Below are 22,728 nucleotides of genomic sequence, written 5' to 3' on the forward strand. Positions count from 1 at the left end.
TCTCCTGGGAGCCTAGTCTTCCGGGAACTTGCAAACCATTTCTTTAGCCACTAGTTTTTCAAAAGGTCTTGAATGGGAGCATGTCTTTAGAACTCAGGGTGGGTCCCCTCAAAAGGAGGGTAAAACCTGAGTGGTAGTCTGCCTGCCTACATGTTGAAAACCAGAAATAAATTAGTCTTTTGTCCTAGGTTATTCTGTTTGTGGTTTTATTCAAATAAAGGAATTCATTTGAAGTTGGTTTTGTTTGACTAGCTGTTAAGAGTTTTATTTAGCCCAAGAGCTTGTGTAAAAATCTCTCTACCTCTGGTCTCACCCTCAGCCCTCCAACTGCTTTGTCTTTCAGAGTAGTTCTAAAGGAAAGTGCAGGCATTTAAGAGAGGATGCTGCCTTTTGCCAAGGTGTAAACTGACCTTCCAGGCCACACATTGTGTAGGTAATCCCTTTGTTCTGGATTCTGTTCCCTATTCCCACCTCCTGACTCTAAATAGGCAGCTGGTGCACCCTCTTTTCCCTTATCTGACACTTTTAATTTTTTGTTTGTTTGTTTGTTGTGAGAGACAGACAGAAAGGGAGAAAGATGAGACGTGTCAACTGGTAGTTTGGGCACTTCAGTTCATTGATTGCTTTCTCCTGTGTGCCTTGAGAGGGGGGCTGGGGGGGAGCTCCAGCTGAGCCAGAGACCATGGGGTCATGTCTATAGTCAGGCCTGGTACAACTTCTAAGGGCTGTTGAGGTGCTGTAATGCTTGGGAAATATTCTGGTTTGTGCATTTTTGCACCATGATTTACTTTGCTTGTATTGTGTGTTTGTATTCTTAATTTTTAAAAAAAAAATTAAATTTTACTTTTTTTTTTTTACACAGATACAGAAAGAAAGTCAGAGGGAGGGATAGACAGGAACAGAGAGAGATGAGAAACATCAATCATCAGTTTTTCGTTGTGGCACCTTAATTGTTCGTTGATTGCTTTCTCATATGTGTCTTGACCCTGGGGCTATAGCAGACTGAGTAACCCCTTGCTTGAGCAAGCAACCTTGGGTCCAAGTTGGCGACCTCGGGGTCTTTTTTTTTTTTTCTTTCCATTTTTCTGAAGCTGGAAACAGGGAGAGACAGTCAGACAGACTCCCGCATGCGCCCGACCGGGATCCACCCGGCACGCCCACCAGGGGCGATGCTCTGCCCATCCTGGGCGTCGCCATGTTGCGACCAGAGCCACTCTAGCGCCTGAGGCAGAGGCCACAGAGCCATCCCCAGCGCCCGGGCCATCTTTGCTCCAGTGGAGCCTTGGCTGCGGGAGGGGAAGAGAGAGACAGAGAGGAAGGCGCGGCGGAGGGGTGGAGAAGCAAATGGGCGCTTCTCCTGTGTGCCCTGGCCAGGAATCGAACCCGGGTCCTCCGCACGCTAGGCCGACCTCGGGGTCTTGAACCTGGGGTCCTCTGCATCCCAGTCCAATTTCTGTCCACTGCACCACTGCCTGGTCAGGCTTGACTCTTATTGTAAAGCTAATAAACATTTAAACAACAAGGATGCTAGAAAGAAAATCTCCATTCCTCAGAAGAGTAAACATTGTATCTTTAATGTGTTATGGATATTGCCCCAGGTCCATACATGCAGGTTCATTCATTCTGTAAGGATGTCCTTATAATTTATTCAGTGATTCCTCTATTGATGGGCACGCCTCCCTATTTTAGTTTTACTGTATTTAAAACTACATGAATGTAAACTTATGTACATAAGTAAACTTTGTGGATAATTGAATTTTAAGGACACCTAACTGTTTAATACTATTTTTAGAGAAATACTGCAGAAATGGACCATTTATACATGACTCAGTTGCTTAGTAAGTGCATCATTTACTATGAAGAGCTCCTAGAAATTTGTAATTTGTGAAACTATTTGTCTCCAGATGGAATGGCCCGTTTCTATTAAGTCCTTGTGCCCTTTTTAAAAAATAGAACTTTATTGAGACAAAATTCACATACTTTCACTTCACTCATTTAAAGTGTACAGTTCAGGCTGACCTGTGTTGGTGCAGTGGATAAATCATCAACTTGAAACACTGAGGTTGCAGGTTTGAAACCCTGGGTTTACCTTACATATGGGAATTGACGCTTCCTGCTCCTCCCCTTTTCTCTCTCTAAAATGAATAAATAAAATCTTAAAGTGTACAGTTCAGTAGCTTTTTACTATATTCCCAGAGTTATGCAACCATCACCCCAGTCAATTTTGGAAGATTCTTATTATACCAAAAGGAAAACTCTCTACCCCGTATCCATTACTTCTCAAATCTCCCCACTTCCTACCCATCTACTCCCCTCAATTCTAGGTAACCTCTTCTCTGCATTATGTCTCTAAAGAGTTGCATCTTCTGGACACTTCATATAACTGGAGCCATACAGTATGTAGCTTTGGTGATATGGGCACTTACATTGTTATTTATTTATTTTTAGTGGGTGCAGGTGAGATAGAGACAGGAAAGAGGAGAGGTTAGCATCAGCTCATATTTACGGCACCTTAGTTGTTCATTGATTGCTTCTCATATGTGCCATGACTGGGGGGCTCCAAGTGAGCCACTGACCCCTTGCTCAAGTCAGTGAGCATGGGGTCTTGTCTGTGACCCCGTGCTCAAGCTGGATGAACCCATGCTGAAGCTAGAGACCTTGGGGTTTCAGACCTCAGGTTGACGCTCTCTCTGTTGCGCCTCCAGTTGGTCAGGCTTGTTTTTAATTTTTCACTGCAAAGAAATGGTATTTTGATGTAAGAAATGTGCATGTGTATATCTTTGGGCATGTATGCTAGTTTTCTTTGGAATGAATTCTTAGAAATGACATTTTGTATAAAAAGATATTTGACTTGGTTTTATTAAATATTGCCTTTGGGGAAAATAATTTGACTAAATTTACACTCCAGCTACCCATTTGATAACACCCATATTTTTTACTGTTAATATGGTAGATGGAAAATGGTGTCCTGTTAATTAGGGAAGCTGAGAATATTTATTAGTTTTTATTATTAATTTCTCCTTTGTTATAGTTGGATTCTTAATTTTTAGGAATTCTGTATATTCTGGATATTTTAATCCTTGGGCTATTACGTGTTGCAAATATATTCAGCCTTCATCCTGTAGCTTCCATGAAGCTTTGTCTCTGCCAGGTGTGCTGGGACTTCCTTTTTACTAGTGGCCTGCGTGACAACCTAGCAGATAATGCTGGTCTCTTTTCCTGTGAAACCAGACCGATGTGGAAGAAAGCAGTACAGGATTGCACACCTTCTCTGCCCAGCCAGCATTCACACCAGTCGTCAGCCAGCGGTTGTGGGACAGACGTGGTTGGCAGTTAGTGATCCTCTAGGGAACAGGTGGTTTTTATATAATCAACCAAACAAAGCCTCAAACAAATAAATTCTTTTTAAGGAACACAAATTTATATGTGGCCTTCTTTGTGGCTTTATTTTAATATCACTAATTTAAATTGGTATTATTTCAGAGTGTAGAACTAACTGTTGGGTTTCAGTACAGTGGGTCTACATTTAACCTCCAGTCTCTGCTGCTTAGTAGCTGGGCCGATACTGACTTCAGGCCACGTGGTGGCCCACCAACAGCAGAGGACCAAAGAAATCCTGGTGGAGTAGGATAGGACTGCTACCTGGCAGCAGGCTCCCAGACAGTTGAATGGGAGATGCATGTAGCCAAATCATATAAAAGTTATAATCGTAATAAAGCCAGAACACTTTAGAATTGTATTGATTAAGTCATAATTCATCTGTTAAAAATATGACCAAAAGGAATTCATAGAACTACTGGAGGCTGCCCACCTAACTTTGGCAGGTTAGACCTGAGGGCACCCACGTCCTCTGCAGGACAGCAAAGGAGCATCTGCCTGTGATGCTTCAGACAGGCTTGACCAGGTGGGTGTATGGGGTGGCAGCCAGAGTCCCAACACTGGGACCATCTAGCTCTGACCAACTGAAGAACTGTGCTTTGAGCAGTGCTTTCAAGGCCATGGTGGCTTTCCTTGTTTTTTCTCTTTTTAGTGAAAGAGAAAGGAAGGAAGATGAGAAGCATCAATTCTTTGTTGTGGGACCTTAGATGTTCATTGATTGCTTTCTCTTATGTGCTTTGACTGGGGGGGGAGTTCCAGCAGAGCAGGTGACCCCTTGCTCAGGCCAGCAACCATGGGGTCATGTCTATGATCATGCGTGCAAGCCAGCAACCTTGGGGTTTCGAATTGGGTCACCTGTGTCCCAGGTCAGTGCTCTATCCACTGCACCATCTCTTGGTCAAACCTTTTCTCATATTTATTGAATTTATTGGAGTGACTTTGGTCACTAAAATTCTACAGGTTTCAGGTATACAATTCTATAATATATCATGTCTGTATTGTATTGTGTGTTCACCACCAAAGTCAAGTCTCCTTTCCTCACCCTTCTTACCCCACTTCCCCATCAGTAATGGATTTCTATCTTTTCGCTTGGTGATGGGCACATGCCTAGAGAGAACATTTGGGAATGAAATTCAGAGTTCTTATCATGGCCTTGAAGGCCCTCCACAGCCTTGGCTGCCCACCTGTCATCTGAACCTCCATCTTCTCCCTTGCTACTCTATCTAGAATGTGTTTCTCTGGGATCTCTGCGCAGCTGGCTCCTTTTCATTCCTGGTTTCTACCTGGATGCTGCCTCTTCCTTCATGGCTGATGGTCTGTATTCAAGCCCCACGGTTCTGTCAGTCTTCTTGTTTCCCCTCCTTGTAAACTGTCTCCTTGTCTGCTACCACAAAAAAGGAAGCTCCAGGCGAGCTGGGAGCTGATCTGTTCCTTCCTGAGCTACAGGCCCCACCCTGCTCTCGGCACACAGACACTTGGTAAATAAGTGGACCAATTTCTGAGAGGTGAGTATGGGCTCTGCCGTTCTTGACAGAAATGCATCCCTTCACTTTCCAAGTTATTCCTGTTGGGAAAGATGTGTTAGAATTAATTAGGATGTCTGCTTTGTTTTTACTGTAATTGCAGGCAGATAGGATATCTCCACCATTTAGGGGGATGCTTGAAGTCCTTGGTAATAGAATGATAAGGGATTAGAAAAAATCTTTTTGAAGCATAAAGTTTTCCACTTAAGACCACTCTCAGAAACTGCTCTGGGAGATTTCACTCTCCTAGTCAGGCACAGAAGGAGTGAGGGCTGGTAAGTGCTTTGTTTCCTGAGAGCCAGTGGGCAGTGTGGTCTTTGTCAGTGATGGGGAAGGTGAGCTTGTTGGCAGATGGGCCATATTGCCTGGTCGGCACCTTCTCTTCATTCAGTGGCTGTGAGGGTGGTAAACTCAGAGCCACTGAGTCCTGGAAGGGAGAAAAGACTGATTGTGAGAGCTGGAGTGAGAGAGGAATTCAGATCTGTTACTCTTTTTTTAAAAAAAATTTTTTAAATTTATTCACTTTAGAGAGATGGCAGGAGAGAGAGAGACAGACAAACAGAGAGAGAGAAGGGGGAGGAACAGGAACCATCAACTCCCATATGTGCCTTGACCAGGCAAGCCCAGGGTCTCGAACCCGCAACCTCAGCATTCCAGGTTAATGCTTTATCCACTGCGCCACCACAGGCCAGGCTTTTTTTTTTTTTAAGAATTTTTATTTGTTTATTCATTTTTTTTTTTAGAGAGATAGAGATAGAGAAAGAGGGGGGGGGGCAGGAAGCATCAACTCCCATATGTGCCTTGACCAGGCAAGCCCAGAGTTTTGAACCCGCGACCTCAGTGTTCCAGGTCGACGCTTGATCCACTGTGCCACCTGCGCCACCAGATCTGTTATTCTTCAACTGTTTGTATCCCTTAAGAACTTCAGTCCTTGCTTACTCCAGATTCTGTTCAAGGGGTGGCTGTGTTCCATGGTCTTGTCTGAAGCCCAGTATTGCTTATAAGACTCCCCCAGAGGGAGCTGGAGTGGGCTACAGTTACTGAGTTTCCCCCCGGAATTGTAGGTTTTCTCCAACTGTCAGGAAGTCATTTCCCAGCTCTGGTTTCTTACGGAGTGGCATCTCCCAAAAGATGTCCCTCATGACAGCCCTCCTCTCTCTCTCTTGGTTGTGGTGTTCCTGCTGAAGCTCACTGGTCAATGCCACCTGCTTTGAGATTTCCTCCCTCTGTAACCAGCCTGATTGCTGAACCCAGCTCCTTAGTCATGCTTAATACGCCTGCCTCTCTGTTGGGTTGTCAGCTTTTGCCCCCCTCGGTGAGCTTGGAGGTAGATTCCATTCACTGAGGATTTGTTCTGGGCCAGAACATCAGGAATTTGATTGTATTTGAGTTCCTGCAGTTATAGTAGTGGAGCTCTGTTTATGAGCTGGAGGAGTTCTCTTGAACAGTATGCCAACTCTGTGCAGGAGGGGAGCCTTGTAATTTAGCTGTTCGGAGCCATTTCGTAGTGTCCTGTTTCTTGAGTTGTTGATAAGTGCTGTTGGGAAGAGTGTGGCAAACTACTTGGGGGCGGGGGGAGGCAGATCTGTTTGAGAAAGACCTGGTTACAAAACATGCAGCAGGGCGCAAGTCACAGTATGGAGTTGTTTGCTGCACATCATGCAAGTGGCCAAAAAATCCCCCCAAACTGGAAACAGTCATTCCTAGGGGAGTGGTTGGGTAAATCATCACATAATGTTATGGTATATTCCAAATGAAATATGTGTACATATTTGTGCATATGTGTCTGTGTACTGACTGCTGATAGCTGTAATTGATTCATGTAGTGCGGTGAGTGTGTATCATTTTTCTGTTCCTGAAAAGAGGTGCATGCACATTGTGCATGTGTCTGTCCAGGAATGCTGAGAAAGCTGGGAAGTTGACACATCAAACGGTGGAATCCTTCACATTATGCTTGGAGGGGGAAAGTGATTATTTGCCTTTGTGCGCGTCAGCACCCCTTGCCTTGCTACTGTGAGCATTTCATTCTTCAAAATCCAAAAGTGAAAGTAAATATGAAACCAGAACTTGGACAAAAATATTAATAGTTTATTAATATTATTCATGCTATTCCCAAACTGGAAACAACCCTGATGTTAGCAGGTGAATGATGATGTGTCCCTGCCGTGGAACCCTGCTTAGCGATATAAGTCAAGGGAGTTAACCAAAAGGCCTGCTCCCAAAAGGATACCATATTTTTCGCTCCATAAGATGCATGTGACCATAAGACACACCTAGGGTTTTAAGGAGGAAAATAAGAAAGAAAATATTCTGAACCGAATGGTGTGTTAAAATATTTAATAAAATACCATATTTTTCGCTCCATAAGACACACAGGCATTTTCCCGTCCACTTTTTTTGGGGAAAAATGTGTCTTAACGGAGCGAAAAATACGGTACCTTTATCCATTTCTGTATTATTGAAACGATAAATTATGAATGTGGAGGTTAGTCATTGCCAGAGGTCAGGGGGGTGGGTGCAAGGGATGTGGCTGTGGCTATGTGTATGCATTCTGAGGGTCCTTGTGTGTTTCTTTTGACTCTAGTGGACAACCAAACCTATACATGTCATAAAATGAGTTCAAGTAAATAGGAATGGGATTAGTATATTGTGCCAACATCAATATCCTGGAAGATGGTATATTGTACTGTTATTTTGCAAAATTGTCCTTTTGGGGGGGGAAGTTGGGTAAAGGGAAAGGGATCTGTTATTTCTCTGGTAATTGTGAATCTGCAGATATCACAATGAGTTTAATAGAAGAATGAAATACGGGGGATATAGTAACAGTTGTGCTGGACTGCAGGTTATGTTGAGAGAGTAGGCATTTTAAAAAGTACATGCATAGAGTTAAGAATCTCAGCTTCCTCACAGCATCGCGCCTCTATGCTTAGGACTTTTTTCATCTCGTTTTTTCCCAACTGGTGCCTCTGGGTTCGTTTGGCTGCTCCCTCAACTTGTACTGGGTCTGTGGAACGAGCATGCCTCCTTGCGAAAAGGGCCACGTGGGCAGATAGTGCTGTAGAGAGGTAAAGTAGAGAAATAGCAGGGGCTCCATAGCCTAGAGACTTGGGTTCCTCCTGTGGCAGTACCCTCACAGCCCAGCTGTGACCCTGGTCTGGTGACAGTCTCTCTTTAGGTTCCATCCGGAAATGGAGAATATCCCACTCTGCCTTACCCTGGGCCTTGTGATCACTACCTGAGACCCAGTAGGGTCCAGGAAACGGCAGCTACTGGTTCATGAACTGTTCCACGTAAACGTGACGTCTGCTCCTGCCCCAGCGCAGACACAGCTCTCCCTCTCTGGCAGCCCGTGGAAGAACTCGGCTCTGCGCACCTGCCCAGGCCCCTGTGTGGGAAGCTTTTTGTGTCTCGGCTCTCAAGCTGCCATTTTTTTTATCCATTCATTCATTCATTTTTATTTCTTCATTATTTCTTTGTTCATTCATTCATTTATTTAGTTGAATTTGTTGGGGTGACATTAATAAAACCATATAGGTTTAAAGTATACAGTTCTATATAGCACATCATCTGCACACTGCACCATGCACCCACCACCCAACGTTATATCTTTTTCCACTTTCTTTTTCCTTCTAATTGTGTGAGAATTTCAGACATGTTTATGTGGATACTAATGTTATATTCCTTGCTTCTTAGGCTTGAGGGTTTGCTGTGTTGTCTTTTTAAAGTACACTTTAAATTCTGGATTCATTTTAGATGTATAGGAAAGTTGGAAAGCTAGTGCAGCATGTCACCACATATCCCATACCCAGTTTCCCATTGTTAGCAACTGAATAACTAAGGAACTAGTAACTAGGTCTCCGCCCTCCCTCCCCCGCCCCATCTACCTTATCATCTATTTCTGGGCTACTTTGCCCCACTCCCCTTTTTTACTCTTATTAGATAATCATTTATTTAAAATAACCTAAATCAGTGGTCGGCAAACTCATTAGTCAGCAGAGCCAAATATCAACAGTACAACGATTGAAATTTCTTCTGAGAGCCAGATTTTTTAAACTTAAACTGTATAAGTAGGTACATTCCTTATCGAGGTAGTGCCCGCACATGGTATTTTGTGGAAGAGCCACACTCAAGGAGCCAAAGAGCCGCAGATGGCTCACGAGCCACAGTTTGCCGACCAGGGAAATAGTTACAAAAGTCAAGTATTACTTCTATTTTTTAAGTGTCAAAGTCTTTGCCATAGAAAATAGAGCCTTTTATAAACTAAATGTTACAATTAAGCTTTAAGTTTAATAACTGTACACCGTTATCTTTTATGCTTTAGTGCTTTACAAATTTAAAAACTATTTGTTTTCAGTAAGTGTGTGCATATGCCTGACCAGGTGGCGCAGTGGATAAAGTATTGATCTGGGACACTGAGGACCCAGGTTCAAAACCCTGGGGTCACCAGCTTGAGCATGGGATCATAGACATGACCACATGGTCGCTAGCTTAGGTCCAAGGCTGCTGGCTTGAGTAAGGGGTCACTGGCTCAGCTGGAGCCTGCCACACCCTTTAAGGCACATATGAGAAGCAATCAGTAAACAACTAAAATGCCACAACTATGAGTTGGTACCTCTCATCTTTCTTTCTGCCTCCTATCTCTCTTGCTAAAAAAAAAAAAAGTATGGCCTGATCTGTGGTGGCACAGTGGATTGAGCAATGACCTGGAACACGGAGGTTGCTGGTTTGAAACCCTGGACTTGCTTCTTAAGCTCCTCCCCCTTCTCTCTCTCTCTCTCTCTCTCTCTCTCTCTCCCCCCCCCGCCTCTCTAAAATAAATAAATAAATAAGAAGTATGCATACAAACATATACACACATTTTACATAGGATTGGTTCTGTTCTTGTTAAATATACCTACAGAGGACCTAACACGGTAGTGTTGTGCCCTAAAAGCCACCCACCTCATGGAGCCAAATACTTTGCCTTTTGAAGGTGAATATTTAAATTGTTGAAATTGGTTGAATCTATTTCTGGTTCTTATTTTGTGGGGAGCTTTAACAGAAAGAATGTTGAGGTATAAGAATAGAGCTCCTAAAGAATCTATGCTGTCACTCTGATGTGGGGGAGAGAACCCTCCCCTCCCCCAGCCCAGCAGATTCTGCTGCAGAGCCATGCAGATATGGCTGAGAACCACAGGCTTGGGCAGGAAGGTGACTCCGGAATTCAGATTGGGGTCTTGATGCTGCTTGATGGGTTTCCAGGACCAATACTGATATTTCTGAACTGTACTGAAATGTATTTGGAGTTGCCACTTAAGAGAAGAATATACTGAAAGATACCAGTGTTCTAATTTACCTTGATAACCTCTGTTTTATGTAATATTCTTTAAAATGGGTTCAGTGCTGGGAGAGATGAAAGGAAGACAAGCAGAGTCCTGGGGCGGGGGCTGACTTGGAATTCAAGGTGAACTGGTAGGGTTGGGATTAACAGGGGCAGTTAAAGGCTCTACTTGACCAATTCAGGGACTAAATTGATAATTGCTATTATGCCGTCTTAACCAAGTCATGGTTTTGCTCACTGGGTAGTGGCACTAGTTGGGAAATTTGAGCAGGACTCTGGGAGGCTGAGTGAAGAGTCCATCTGAGGCATGGCTAGTTTTCTGTGGTTCTGAAACTTAGTTGGAAGGCTGCAAAGTTTTATTGTGGTATTTGGCTTTCTCAAACTGAGCTTTTTTGGGACAGGTTTGAGAGATCTTTATGAGATGACAGAAAATGTCAAAGAACACATTGCGATAATGTTAGCTCATCCAACAATGATATTCAGCAGCTAGATTAGACCACATCATTTCCATGGCAGTTGACTGTGTTCTTTGGGTTAGTAGTTCTGTGATGACATCACAAACGAAAGTCAGCAGGTAGGAAAGCTAAACATAGTTATAGGCATCCTCAGTAAAAGAGGGTATAAAAGTTTCGTTACTAGCCAAGGTAGCCTGTGTGTTTTTCTAAAGTCACTCTTTAAAAAAGATATTTTGTACCTTTTTTTTTACAGGGACAGAGAGAGGGATAGATAGGGACAGACAGACAGGAACAAAGAGATGAGAAGCATCAATCATCTGTTTTTTGTTGCAACACCTTAGTTGTTCACTGGTTGCTTTCTCATATGTGCCTTGACCGCGGGCCTTCGGCAAACCAAGTAACCCCTTGCTCGAGCCAGCAACCTTGGGTCCAAGCTGGTGAGCTTTTGCTCAAACCAGATGAGCCCATGCTCAAGCTGGCGACCTGAGGGTCTCGAACCTGGGTCCTCCGTATCCCAATCTGACGCTCTATCCACTGCGCCACCGCCTGTTCAGGCTATCTTGTACCTTTTAACATAAGAATTGAAATTATACCCCTGATACTTATCCCAAGATTTGTTATCAAAAGGTTTACCAATCACAAGTAATGGAAATGATCTTCTGTTGTTTTTCTGAGTGTCGTGTATATTTTGCATTAATAACTGCCTTTTTCACCTTGCAGACATTTGGCTTATCAGAGACTTTGTCTCTTTGAGGCATTCCATATTGTCATCGCCAAACATGTCTCCAGTCTTAATATTTGAGATCCTGAAACTTAGTTGGAAGGCTGTGAAGTTTTATTGTGGTGTTTGGTTTTCTCAAATCGAGTTTTTTTGGGACAGGTTTGGGAGATCTGTATGAGGTGACAAAATGTCAAGGCCAACAGAAAATTGTATATCAGAAAATTAGTGTTGTTCATATTGGCCAAATGAGAATTGACACAGAAGGGGAAATTCCAGCTAGGCAGGACATAAAAATCAGGAGCAAGATCACTGTGTACAGCGATCAATAGATGTACACACCAGTTTTGGGCTTCTTTGATGATAAAGAAGGCAGTTTTATTCATTTGGGATATTTCTGGAAGCCCAGTAAAGACTTTGTGGGTATCGAGTGCTTTTATCATTTAATTCTGGTCCAGGGATTCACTGTGTCTTAATTAAAATTTGAATCCTCTTGTTGAACTCCTTTATGAGGAGCATTTTTTAACTGGATGTTCAGCCCCTCAGGAGTTAGACTTGTGTTGACAACTTTACAAAGTTTCTATGGCAGTTGGTTGGGAACTTCATCGGCCCTGTTGTTGGCCTGGTTTCTCATGTACATGGTGGACCAACCAGGAACTTTGTGCCACTTGACAGCCACTGGTCTTGACCACTATCTCCATGCTTAGAAAGAGTGGAAAAGAACAATTTGGTCAGCCCAGCAGAAACATGTTCCTTGGTGTGTAAAATAAAAGATGGGGCATTGCTCAGGAGAATCCTGGTCAGCTATAAAACTACCTGCCTTGCTTTCAGGGGCCAACTGCAGAGAAAGCTTGTCTTCATTAACACTAGAACAGGATCTCTCATAACAATGCTGTTAATTCTACTGCGAAAAACCAATTTGTCAACTTACTCATTTTCCCACACCATACAGTAAGGTAGTGTGAATGGTGATCCATAGAATCTCTCGAATTGATCTTGACTTTTATTACTGTAACTTCTGACAAAAAATTCCGCTATTGCAAGTCACTAAAACGATCCTTTAAAGATACTTTTTCTCAGCAGTAATTTGAATTTGCCTGGATTTCAGAATCTTCAGAATCATGACTTGCCACAGTTTAGACTGCCAACATTTATATAACATCCTAGTTTCAGGAGCAGGGCTTTGTTTTGTGCATAATTGGTTATTTTTGCATTTGTGTGTTATAAACTCCATTTTAAAGCAATCGCAGTGCGACAGGTATCAAGCACATTACTTTAGATTTGTAGTACGTGTACATGATGTGAGTGCGTGCGTGACCAATACTCTGCTGCTTCTGTAGAAACTCCTACTACTATAGTTTATATGGTTTTTTTTAAGTGTTGGTTTATTCATAGAAAGGGAAATAATTTATATAGCATTCCAATATACTCTATATCTCTTATAACAAGGGTTGCATTTATTGCTTGGTGTCTTAATTTTCTATATAAGTTCTAAAAAACACTGCTGCATAATATTCTATTGGTGGACAGTGTACTATTTAATTCATGGACCTTCTTGGGATTTTTTCTCAAAATATTTCTTTTGTGGTTTTATACAATTTAGAGGATAATGTGGATGAAGACATTTCGGTCAATGTACTTGGTTTTTTATTGCTTTTAAAGCACATTTGTTTTGAAGCAGTGTTTTTCAACCAACAGTCTGCAGACCAGTCCACCAGAAATTTTGTGTTGATCCACACCCTGATGAATGAAGATTATAGACCCAATAATCTTTCTTGAATTCATTTATGCTCAAGATGATTTCTTCTTTAGTGGTCCCCAAAATAATTCTTTTATTTTCAGTCCCCAAATATAAAAAAAGGTTAAAAACAATGGTTTAAGAGTTTAGATTTGAGCTAGTTAACCAATGATATAAAAGGAATTTCTCCTTGGTTATATTTCCCTTCGCCAGTTTTTCTGTCAGGGTGTGGTATTAGAGAGGTCAGTTTAAAATATATATATATTGTTATTTTTTAAAAATGGCTTTTTAAAGTGTATATATTTGTTTATAGTTAATAAAACAACTGAGGAAATGGTTGGTAATACCTGTTTCTTGGATTCCAAGAATTTCTAAGATGTGTGTGAGATGCTTAAAGAAGGATAATGTACAATTTATATACAGAAATTATGTGAGAGCTGTAACCTGATAGTTGGGGTTTTGGAGTGTCTAAAGGGGAGGGGGGAGATGGGTGCTATCCGTGGTGCTGAACCTGACAGTGCTGATCCGAATGCTGGAAAGGCTCTGAAATATCAGAGGCCAAGGACACACCTACGTAGATATTTTTAAAATCACACCTGCTGTTTGTAGCTGAGACCCTTTAATTCCTATGGAAATGTCTGATGCCCCAGGGAACACCAAGTACATAGGCAACATGGGGCCAGCATTACCTACTTGCAGTGGGCTGTTGTGATATATGGAAGAAGGAGAGGATTTAAAAATGTGAAGAATGGCCCTTTTGGCCAATAGAGATTGTTTACCACCACCCTCCTTTTAAATCATGGAGCTATGCCAGTGTAAGAAAATGTTTTTAAATTTAATGAGTGGAAATAATGATGAGAATGTTACAGTTGGATCCACCTTATATTTGCCAGTCATCGCTTAAATGTTTTGAATCCACGCTTCTCATTATATGTAGATGTTTTTTAAGCCAGATTTCAACAAGCATACAGAATATCAAAACTGTTTTATTAGCCCTCAATCCTTTCTGGATTCTCTATATGCCAGCCCTCCTCCTTCCCATTTCCCTGTGCCCCCAAAATACCAGTTCTGGTTTTTGCATGGACTTACACTTAAATTATACAGTAATTGTCCAGAGATACTTTGAGAATGACAGTGTGATGTATTAAGGCACTGACATGATATGATCTCTGGTAAAAAAAACAAATTTAATGCACACTTTTTTGTATATATTTAGTAAAATCTTTAATAATCTCTCTAGTATTAATTAAGTTTTAATGAGTCAGAAACCTCCTTCAAAATAAATATTGTGGATGGAGCAGATCATTGTGTGGCATATAGTGTGTGTTCAAATACATTTAGCATTATAAATCAGCCCAAGTTCATATTTACTAAAGAAGCTAGTAAATACCTTTTGGGTTAGAGCATATTGATTATAGCACAGTTGGAGTTTACTAGGGCATAGAAATCATCAAAAGTACCAACATATTTTTATTTAATCTAAGCCATGAAGGTAAAAACCATGGAATTTCTTTGTTTTCTTTAAAGCTGGAGATACAGATGACCCACCGAGAATTACTCAGAACCCTGTCATCAACGGGAATGTAGCCATGAGTGATGGGCACAACAACACGGAGGAAGATATGGAGGATGGTAAGTACAAGTGGTTTGCTTACTTGCATTGGGCAGAAAACTGTTGGAAACACAAATAGATGCCTTGCCTGTTTCTTTCTCAAGCACTTCTGAGTTTCTTAAAAGTAGCTAGTTTTTAGGAGGTTGTAGCTGAAGAAAAATTAGGAGCCTGTTTTGGTGTTGAATTTCAAGATCACCTACAAATTTCAAGGTAAGTTGATTCTCCCCAGCCTAGGTGAGAAGGTTTAAATACGTTTATAATAGATGGGTATTACTCAAGCCTGCAGTTTTTCAGCCACTGTTAGTATTCAGACCAAGTAATACATGTTACTCTCCTCTCCTTCTTCAGCAAGTTACTTCTAGCTTCTAGACATTGGAACTTGGCTTTCCATTGCATTCTTATTGTAGTGTGTATATCAGTTGTCTGCACCCCACTCCTTTTAGGTTTGAAATCAGACCGAGTTTTGGGCTTGATTCTCCCACACTAAATTTTATCACTTCTGTACAAGAAAAACATGCATATGTACATGCATGGACATTTTGTGCTTAGGGAGTCACTTTCTTTTGAGACAGCTTCTTTTTTATACTTTATCAGTTTATGTGACCTGTACATTTGCAAGGTCAAAATCGTGAGCAGGTAGCAGCTAGTAATCACTTATTCAGCCCCTGGAATCTTGCAGTGTAATATGAAACCATGTTCTGTCAAAAGCATGTCCATCAATCCTCATGAGGGTTGTGTCCTTCCCAGGGGTGTAACGGGGCAGTTGAAAGAAACCTCATCAGCCACGGGCTGCACCACCAGAAGGACTGCTGTTCAGACCTCCTGCCAAAAGTTCAGCCTTCATGAGAAACTGCAGCCGTAGTTGAGAGTTCTCTCACAGTGCGGTTTATCCCCTGGCAGCTGGCTGAGGCAATATCTAAGGAAGGTAAAGAGGCGTGGTCTAAACCCCGCTGCTTTGTTACCTGTGCAGTGCACTTTCCACTCGAGACCAAGGGCAACGGTGTGGGTGTGGTCTCTTTGGTTCCTGGGCTCTTGGTTTTATTTTAGACACCGGAGATGCCATTAGTGAGTCAGAGAGTGCAGAGGGCAGGCACTGCCAGGTCTGATGTGCCAGATGTGAGTGAAGGACCAGTCCTAGCACTTGTGGAGCATTGACTGGCCCAGCCCAGTCACAGTGCTCTCAGTCTAGATTCCAGAGCAGTTTTGGACTGATATTTCCACTCGTGCTTTTAGGGGGGAGGGCTTGGTGCAGATAAAAGGGCAGGGGTATCTAAGCCTCGGCTCCACTGCATATTTTGGATGGGTCATTCTTTGTTGTAGGGAGCTGTCCTTTGCATTATAGGACACCAGTGTCATTCTACCCTTATCTTCTCAATTGTGACAACCAGATGTCTAGATACTGGCTGATGTCTCTTGGGACCTGGAATTTGCCTCATTTGTGAACCACTGTTAGGAGATTGCAATGTATATAAAATTCCTTTTATCTTGAGGCATTTTACTAAATTGTTAGTAGTAAATAATGGTGCCGAGCCATAGAACTTAAAAGGGCAATGCTCCTGTTGTGAATTACCACGTGGAAAAACTATATTGTAGGAAAAAGTAGAGGGATCTTCAGTAGCACTTTCTTACTGGTTTGAATTTTCGGTGCCCTTTGAAAGACCCAGGAATAAGAGAGTGAAAAGGGTAATTTCCATTTGATGCTAAAGGGGCGGAAGGAGGTGGTTCTAGGAGTAGAAGCTGTACTTAAGGGCAAGTGTGTTGTGAATCTAGGGAGTTTGAAGAGTGCTAGGTTAAACAAGTTTCTGTGTTATAATACCCTAGCCATTGGATCCGAACATCTTTCTCCTAAAGACTTTTTATTAATGATTCCCCGACACTCTGGACTTTAGAACCCCTTTTCCTGAATATCCTTTAAACATCTTAATCTGTAAAACACTGATACTGGTCAGATGTGCAGAGAAGCCTTAATAAGAGATGTTTCTTAAACAAAAGTTAAATAGCTAACAGCACAGATCAGGAAAATGTGAGGTAGAGAGCATTTACAAATCCTGTTAATATAGAACAGGGGTCCCCAAACTTTTTACACAGGGGGCCAGTTCACTGTCCTTCAGACAGTTGGAGGGCCAGACTATAAAAAAAAAAAATGAAGAAATCCCTATGCACACTGCATATATTTTATTTTAAAGTAAAAAAACAAAACGAGAACAAATACAATATTTAAAGTAAAGAACAAGTAAATTTAAATCAACAAACTGACCAGTATTTCAGTGGGAACTATGGGCCTGCTTTTGGCTAATGAGATGGTCAATGTCAAGTTCCATATTTGTCACTGCTAGCTGTAACAAGTGATATGACGCGCTTCTGGAGCCGTGAGGCGTGAGTCCTGTGTCACCGGAAGTAGTTCTGTACGTTAAAGACACTGTGCTTTGCGGAGCCGCCACATACTGTACTCCAGGAGCACAGGATGCGGATGCATCCTGTGTTCCTCTCACTGACCACCAATGAAAGAGGTGCCCCTTCCCAAAGTGCGGCGGGGGCCGGATAAATGGCCTCAGGGGGCCGCAGTTTGGGGACCCCTGATATAGAATTATGGGCAAGTATCAAAATCATTTCTAGTCGTACCCACTTTACTTTGATTTTAGCTTCTTACTGTTTTCCTGAGATAACCACAGGAAGTTTTCTAGCAAATGCAGTCTCTGCAGAGCTAGATGAATATAGATTGAGGTTGTTGGTACCTGTGAACCAAGAGGTTTGATAAAATTAACTGCGAGAGTACCATTTGGGAAAACTTCAGGCTAACTTTTCTCGTTCAGGAAACCAAAGTAATACATCTTTTTCTACTTTTTCATGCACCCGAACCCCAGGCCAGCACATTGGCCTTTGCTGTGCAGATAAGACTGTTTGAGCGGGCACAGTGGTCGCTGTGGGTACGTGGTAGCTGCTACTGCTACTAAGCACAGGGTGGGAAGGTGCTGTGCTGATCGAGTTCTGCCTGAGGATGCGTGGTGACCGCAGGCAGTTAACACAAGTTCAGCGTCCTATTATCTACAGTAAAAAAATGCGTGGAGTAATGAAATAGGTGCTCTGTGGTATCCTGGAAGTTTAGAGCTAATATTTGGATGAAATACTAAGACTACTGGATATGGGGTATCCTTCATAATCCCAGGTATACTGCTTTTTAAAACGTTTTTAATTTTGAAGTAATTATAGACACAGGCAGTTGCAAAAATAGTACATAGGATCCTTAGTACCTTACACTCCGTTTCTTGGACAAAGAATTACCGTCTTTCCCCATGTATAAGACACACATTTCCCTCTGAAAAATTTGGGGCCTAAAAACTGTGCATCTTATTTATACAGTGGCTGTAGATTTTTTACTTGCATTTCCCACTTTTTCACTCTTGTTTTTGCGCTTGTTGACAGTGATGAGGAGTTCTATGAATTTTATGATGAATAAAACTTGAGTTTAATAACTTTATGTAATACTTTGTTTTTTTTTTCAAATTTCATGCCCCAAAAGTAAAGTGCATCTTATACATGGGAGAGTCTAATACATGGGGAGATACGGTATATGATTAGCCTCTTATAATTTCTCATGGGGGAATTAGGCCAGCCTTATTTGGCAAAGATGAGTTTCAAGTCAGCTTCTCTTTTTTTTGTAGACTCTTCTGTTTTGACCTTTTGGTATTTAATAAAATTTTTCAATCATTCAGTTAGTATAAAGACTTGCCAGCCATAGGATGAGATTTATATTCACATGAAATTTCATGTTAAATTTCCTGATTAGTATGTTTTGGAAGATAAGTCTATTCTAAGGTTGTGCCCTCAATGTGAAGCAGACTCTTACATCTAGTGTATAATTCAACAACGGTGAACTGAGCCATTGCCGGGCCTGCCAGCTTGTGGACTCAGTTCCACACTATGTATCAGTTTTTACCTGTATAAAAATCTAACCCTACAAAGAGCTGAATTGTATCTGAAAACAAAATAGGAAAATTAGAAGGGGAGGCAGGACCCTGCCATGTCTCCTTAGGCCTGAGTACTGGGGCAACACAGTTCTTCTATCGCTGTAAAGCAAGCCAGTTTTATTGGGGTCTGTGTTTGGTGGAGCGTTAGAATGGCATTCTACGAACCAGAGGCAGGATCACGGACTGTACTTAGTGTTCACAAATCATGGTATTGAGTCCTCCATGATCACTTTGCAAAACACTTTGGATGAGACGGGCTACTTAACCTCAGCGAGTCTCAGTTTTGTCATCTATATAAAGTGAGGTTTATGTAATAGCTGCCCTTGCCTACCTTGCAGGATTTAAATGCAGCTCAAATGTGAGCAGTGTGTCTGAAAAACTGGCCTACTTTTCTCCTATGCCATTGTAGACATCATTCTCTTGAGTAGATTTCTTGCCTTTTCTCTGGCCTTTCCTGTCCCTGAAAGGGCTCCGTGTTGCCGGCCACTGGGGGGAGTCTCTTGCACAGTGCTACTCAGACGGCACTCCCTCCCGCCGGGGCTCTCCTTTCAGAGGGCCTCTCTAACTGCTGAGCACGGCTACCTGTAGGAAAGACAATTAGGGATGAAAAAAGTGTTTAAAAGAAGGTAAAAATGCTAACTTTCATGCATACTTTTGGTTCTTTCTTTGGTAAAGAGTATTATATTACCCTCTCATGAGGACTGATGGACATGTTTTCCTAAGAACAAATTCAGTTAGTCCCAGCCTAAGCCGTTTGTGTGCAGGGTGGAGGCTGAGGGTGAAGAGGGGGTTTGTTCTTCACAGGCTCTGCTTCCCTTTAGCCTCCACCCTCTTTCCCTCCCTCAGGAGCCTGGGGGCTGGCAGGGGGTCAGAATAGCACCTGACTCTTAAAAGCCTTCCAGGCTCCTTTTGTAGATCAGCTGTGGCCCCTCAAGGTGTGGCCTTGGTCCCCTGCCCATCTGTGAGCTATTCTCCATCTGCAGAGAAATAGGTACAGAGAGCGAGAGGAACATTAGAAATGGGCCTGCTGCACCGATCCATGGTGCTTTATTATGAAGTGCTGGCAGGGACAGGTTGGTGGGTGGCTTTGAGAGGGCCGCTCCATCACATAGGAGTCTGAGAAGCATCAGGATACTGCTGAGCTTGTCAAAGCTAACCCAGGGCCTGTGTCACTTGTAAATGAATAGCCACCATCACTTAAGGTGGAATTCCAAAGTGTGTGACTTTAGTCTAAAGTCTAAGAAGCACTCTGTATCAACAGTTTGCTTTTTATTAGAGGAAACTATAATTAAATTGGCCTTAAGTCTCATTGAGTAATAAAGAATACCAGTTTTTTTGTTTTGTTTTTTAAGTTATTCTCCCTAGGGAGTGCAGGCTTTGTTTCACAAAAATTTTAGCTAATGAAGTTAGCCTTTATTTTTAGGCTAACTTTTTAGCAACCTTTTGTTTCTAAACAGTGCTGCGCTTCCTTGGAAAGGATTCCTTGGGAACGTCTGGCCGTATTCCACTCCCCCCAAAGGCCACCTGTGTTAGCAAGTTCAGTGCCCCCTCTGTTTATTCTCTCTGCCCAGCCCAGTTCCCAAGCTGTCTTTACCTTCCCAAGTCCTGTCCTTGAACAGATGTTACGTGTTTCATCCCTTCCCTCCAGAGCCCCTCCGTGCACTAAGGATTATGTGGGAATTAAGGTAGAGGAGAATAGATGTTATCACACTGAACTCGGAAATCGAGGAGGGAAAGCAGGAGTGTGTTGTTAGCCTTCTGAGCTTGGCGGGTCTCATTCACACAGAAACTGTGTTACTGTGGTGCTTCAGGTTATGAGGAAATTGGAACTGATACTCTCATTTTTCCAGAGAGCTGGGTTTCAGCAGCGAGGTTGAGGTTGTGTGGAGTAGATATCCCCATTTGTTGTTGGTGCTTTCAGGGCTGTTTGACCATGCACGACTCCTACTGACTACGTGTTTTCTTGCAGACACGAGTTGGCGCTCCGAGGCAACCTTTCAGTTCAGTGTCGAGCGCTTCAGCAGACTGAGTGAGTCGGTCCTTAGCCCTCCGTGTTTTGTGCGAAATCTGCCATGGAAGATTATGGTGATGCCACGCTTTTATCCAGACAGACCACACCAAAAAAGCGTAGGATTCTTTCTCCAGTGCAATGCTGAATCTGATTCCACGTAAGACAGTTTAAATGATGCAATTAAAAATCCGCAGATAGTTATAATACGTTGGAAGCCAAATTTTGATCAGCCTCTTGAATTTTGAAATTTTTAGTTTCCATGCTGCTTCTAAATAGCCCTTTGCTTTTGAGTTAGATTAAATACATTTTCTGATTAAATACACTTTCCTATTAAAACTTTCTGGTAGGTATTATACCCAAACTAGAAAAGATAAATATTTTTATTGCAAATAGAAAAATTGGTATGAACATGGAATCAGGATCCAGTGAACTAGATGACTCTTGGTTTCCCAGGCTTCATCCTTATTCACCAGTAGCTCTCCAAAGGGAAAATTGTAGTTAAGGAAAATTCTTCAGGCTGACCTCTTTCCCATTGGCTAATCAATTCCTCTGGGTTATTCAGAAAATTAAAATGAAAACATTTGAGGGCTTTATAACAGGGGTCTGTCTGTCAGACTTATTGTAGAAAAAAACATTTTTGTGTGTAATTTCTGAAAGGAGTTATATTTATAAAGTGTCCTTGAAATTAAAAGAAGAGTCTTGGTTGTCCCTGTATTCAGATGAAGCCAAGGATTAGAGGCTTCATATTTTCTTCCTGTTTCCTAAGTGACTCCTTTAGTTAAATACTGCCACTGTTCAATATATATCAGATCCCCCAAATGACGCTGTCTGAAGGGATTCCAGATCACGTTGTCACCAAGCTGCTTCCTTGGACCACACCTGTCCAGTCTCCCTGCTATTCCCGGATAGTGGCCCATTGACAGAGGGCACTGGCTCTAGCTGTCCTGTCAAAGCTCCGGGGAACACAATTCATTTTATTTTTCTTTTTACTTGAATCTTTAAGAAGTGCTAAGCCTATTTTATGGTGCAGCCAGGGTTTTCTGTAGATTGAAACTTTTCCTCTTATGCTCACATGATGATCTGACACGTGTTTGGGCTAGATTCTAATCTGATAGCCTTAGCTTGAGCTGCAGTTTGGAAGCACAGTGAGCCGGCTGCATCCAGCGTGGGGATTATCCTGAGCAAGAGGAAGTGCCGACGTCACTGCACTGCTCTTCTAGGTGTTTCAGTGAGCTTGCAGCCCATTCACAGTGCATCCTGACGCTCCTTTATAAGTTCTGCTTTCATTGTAAACCTTTTGGTGGACCTTTAAAGTAGTATATGTTTTGGGTTTTCTCTCTTTTTTTTTTTTAAAGCAAGAGGAGGGGGACAGACAGGAAGGAAGAGAGATGAAAGCATCAACTGGGAGTTGCACCTTAGTTGTTTATTAATTGCTTTCTCATATGTGCCTTGACCGGGAAGGAGGTGGGGGTTCCAGCTGAGCCAGTGAATCCTTGCTCAATCCAGCGACCTTGGTGTTTCAAACCTGGCTCCTCAGCGTCCCAGGTCGATGTTCTACCCATTGTGCCACTGCCTGGTCAGGCTGTTTTTGGTTTTTAAACACTGTTCCAGAGGTTCCTTGTGGTCTGCCTCAAATATGACTGACTGCATCTATTGGTCGTGTCTCTTGTGGCTATGAGACATGACCATGCTCAGAATTTCCCAGGAGCCACTGGTACAGCCCTGCATGGAGGCTGGTGTGGATGGTGCTCTCTCTCTCTTTTATTTTTTTATTTTTTTATTTTTCCGAAGTTGGAAATAGGGAGGAAGTCAAACAGACTCCCGCATGCACCTGACCGGGATCCACCCGGCATGCCCACCAGGGGGCGATGCTCTGCCCATCTGGGGTGTCGCTCTGCTGCAACCATAGCCATTCTAGCGCCTGAGGCAGAAGCCATGGAGCCATCCCCAGCACCCGGGCCAACTTTGCTCCAGTGGAGCCTTGGCTGCGGGAGGGGAAGAGAGA

General features: G+C 42.5%; 1 protein-coding gene across 1 annotated transcript in view; it reads left to right on the top strand.

Annotated features, from left to right (window-relative positions):
- USP7 (ubiquitin specific peptidase 7) overlaps positions 1-22,728 on the top strand; it is a 66,517-nt gene that overhangs the window by 19,886 nt on the left and 23,903 nt on the right. Inside the window, exons 2-3 of the mRNA XM_066382644.1 lie at positions 14,660-14,764; positions 20,682-20,880. Of these exons, the coding sequence (XP_066238741.1) occupies positions 14,660-14,764; positions 20,682-20,880 (304 nt within the window). The remainder of the gene's footprint in view (positions 1-14,659; positions 14,765-20,681; positions 20,881-22,728) is intronic.

Source organism: Saccopteryx leptura, chromosome 4, assembly GCF_036850995.1.
Source record: "Saccopteryx leptura isolate mSacLep1 chromosome 4, mSacLep1_pri_phased_curated, whole genome shotgun sequence".
In the NCBI taxonomy this organism is placed as follows: domain Eukaryota; kingdom Metazoa; phylum Chordata; class Mammalia; order Chiroptera; family Emballonuridae; genus Saccopteryx; species Saccopteryx leptura.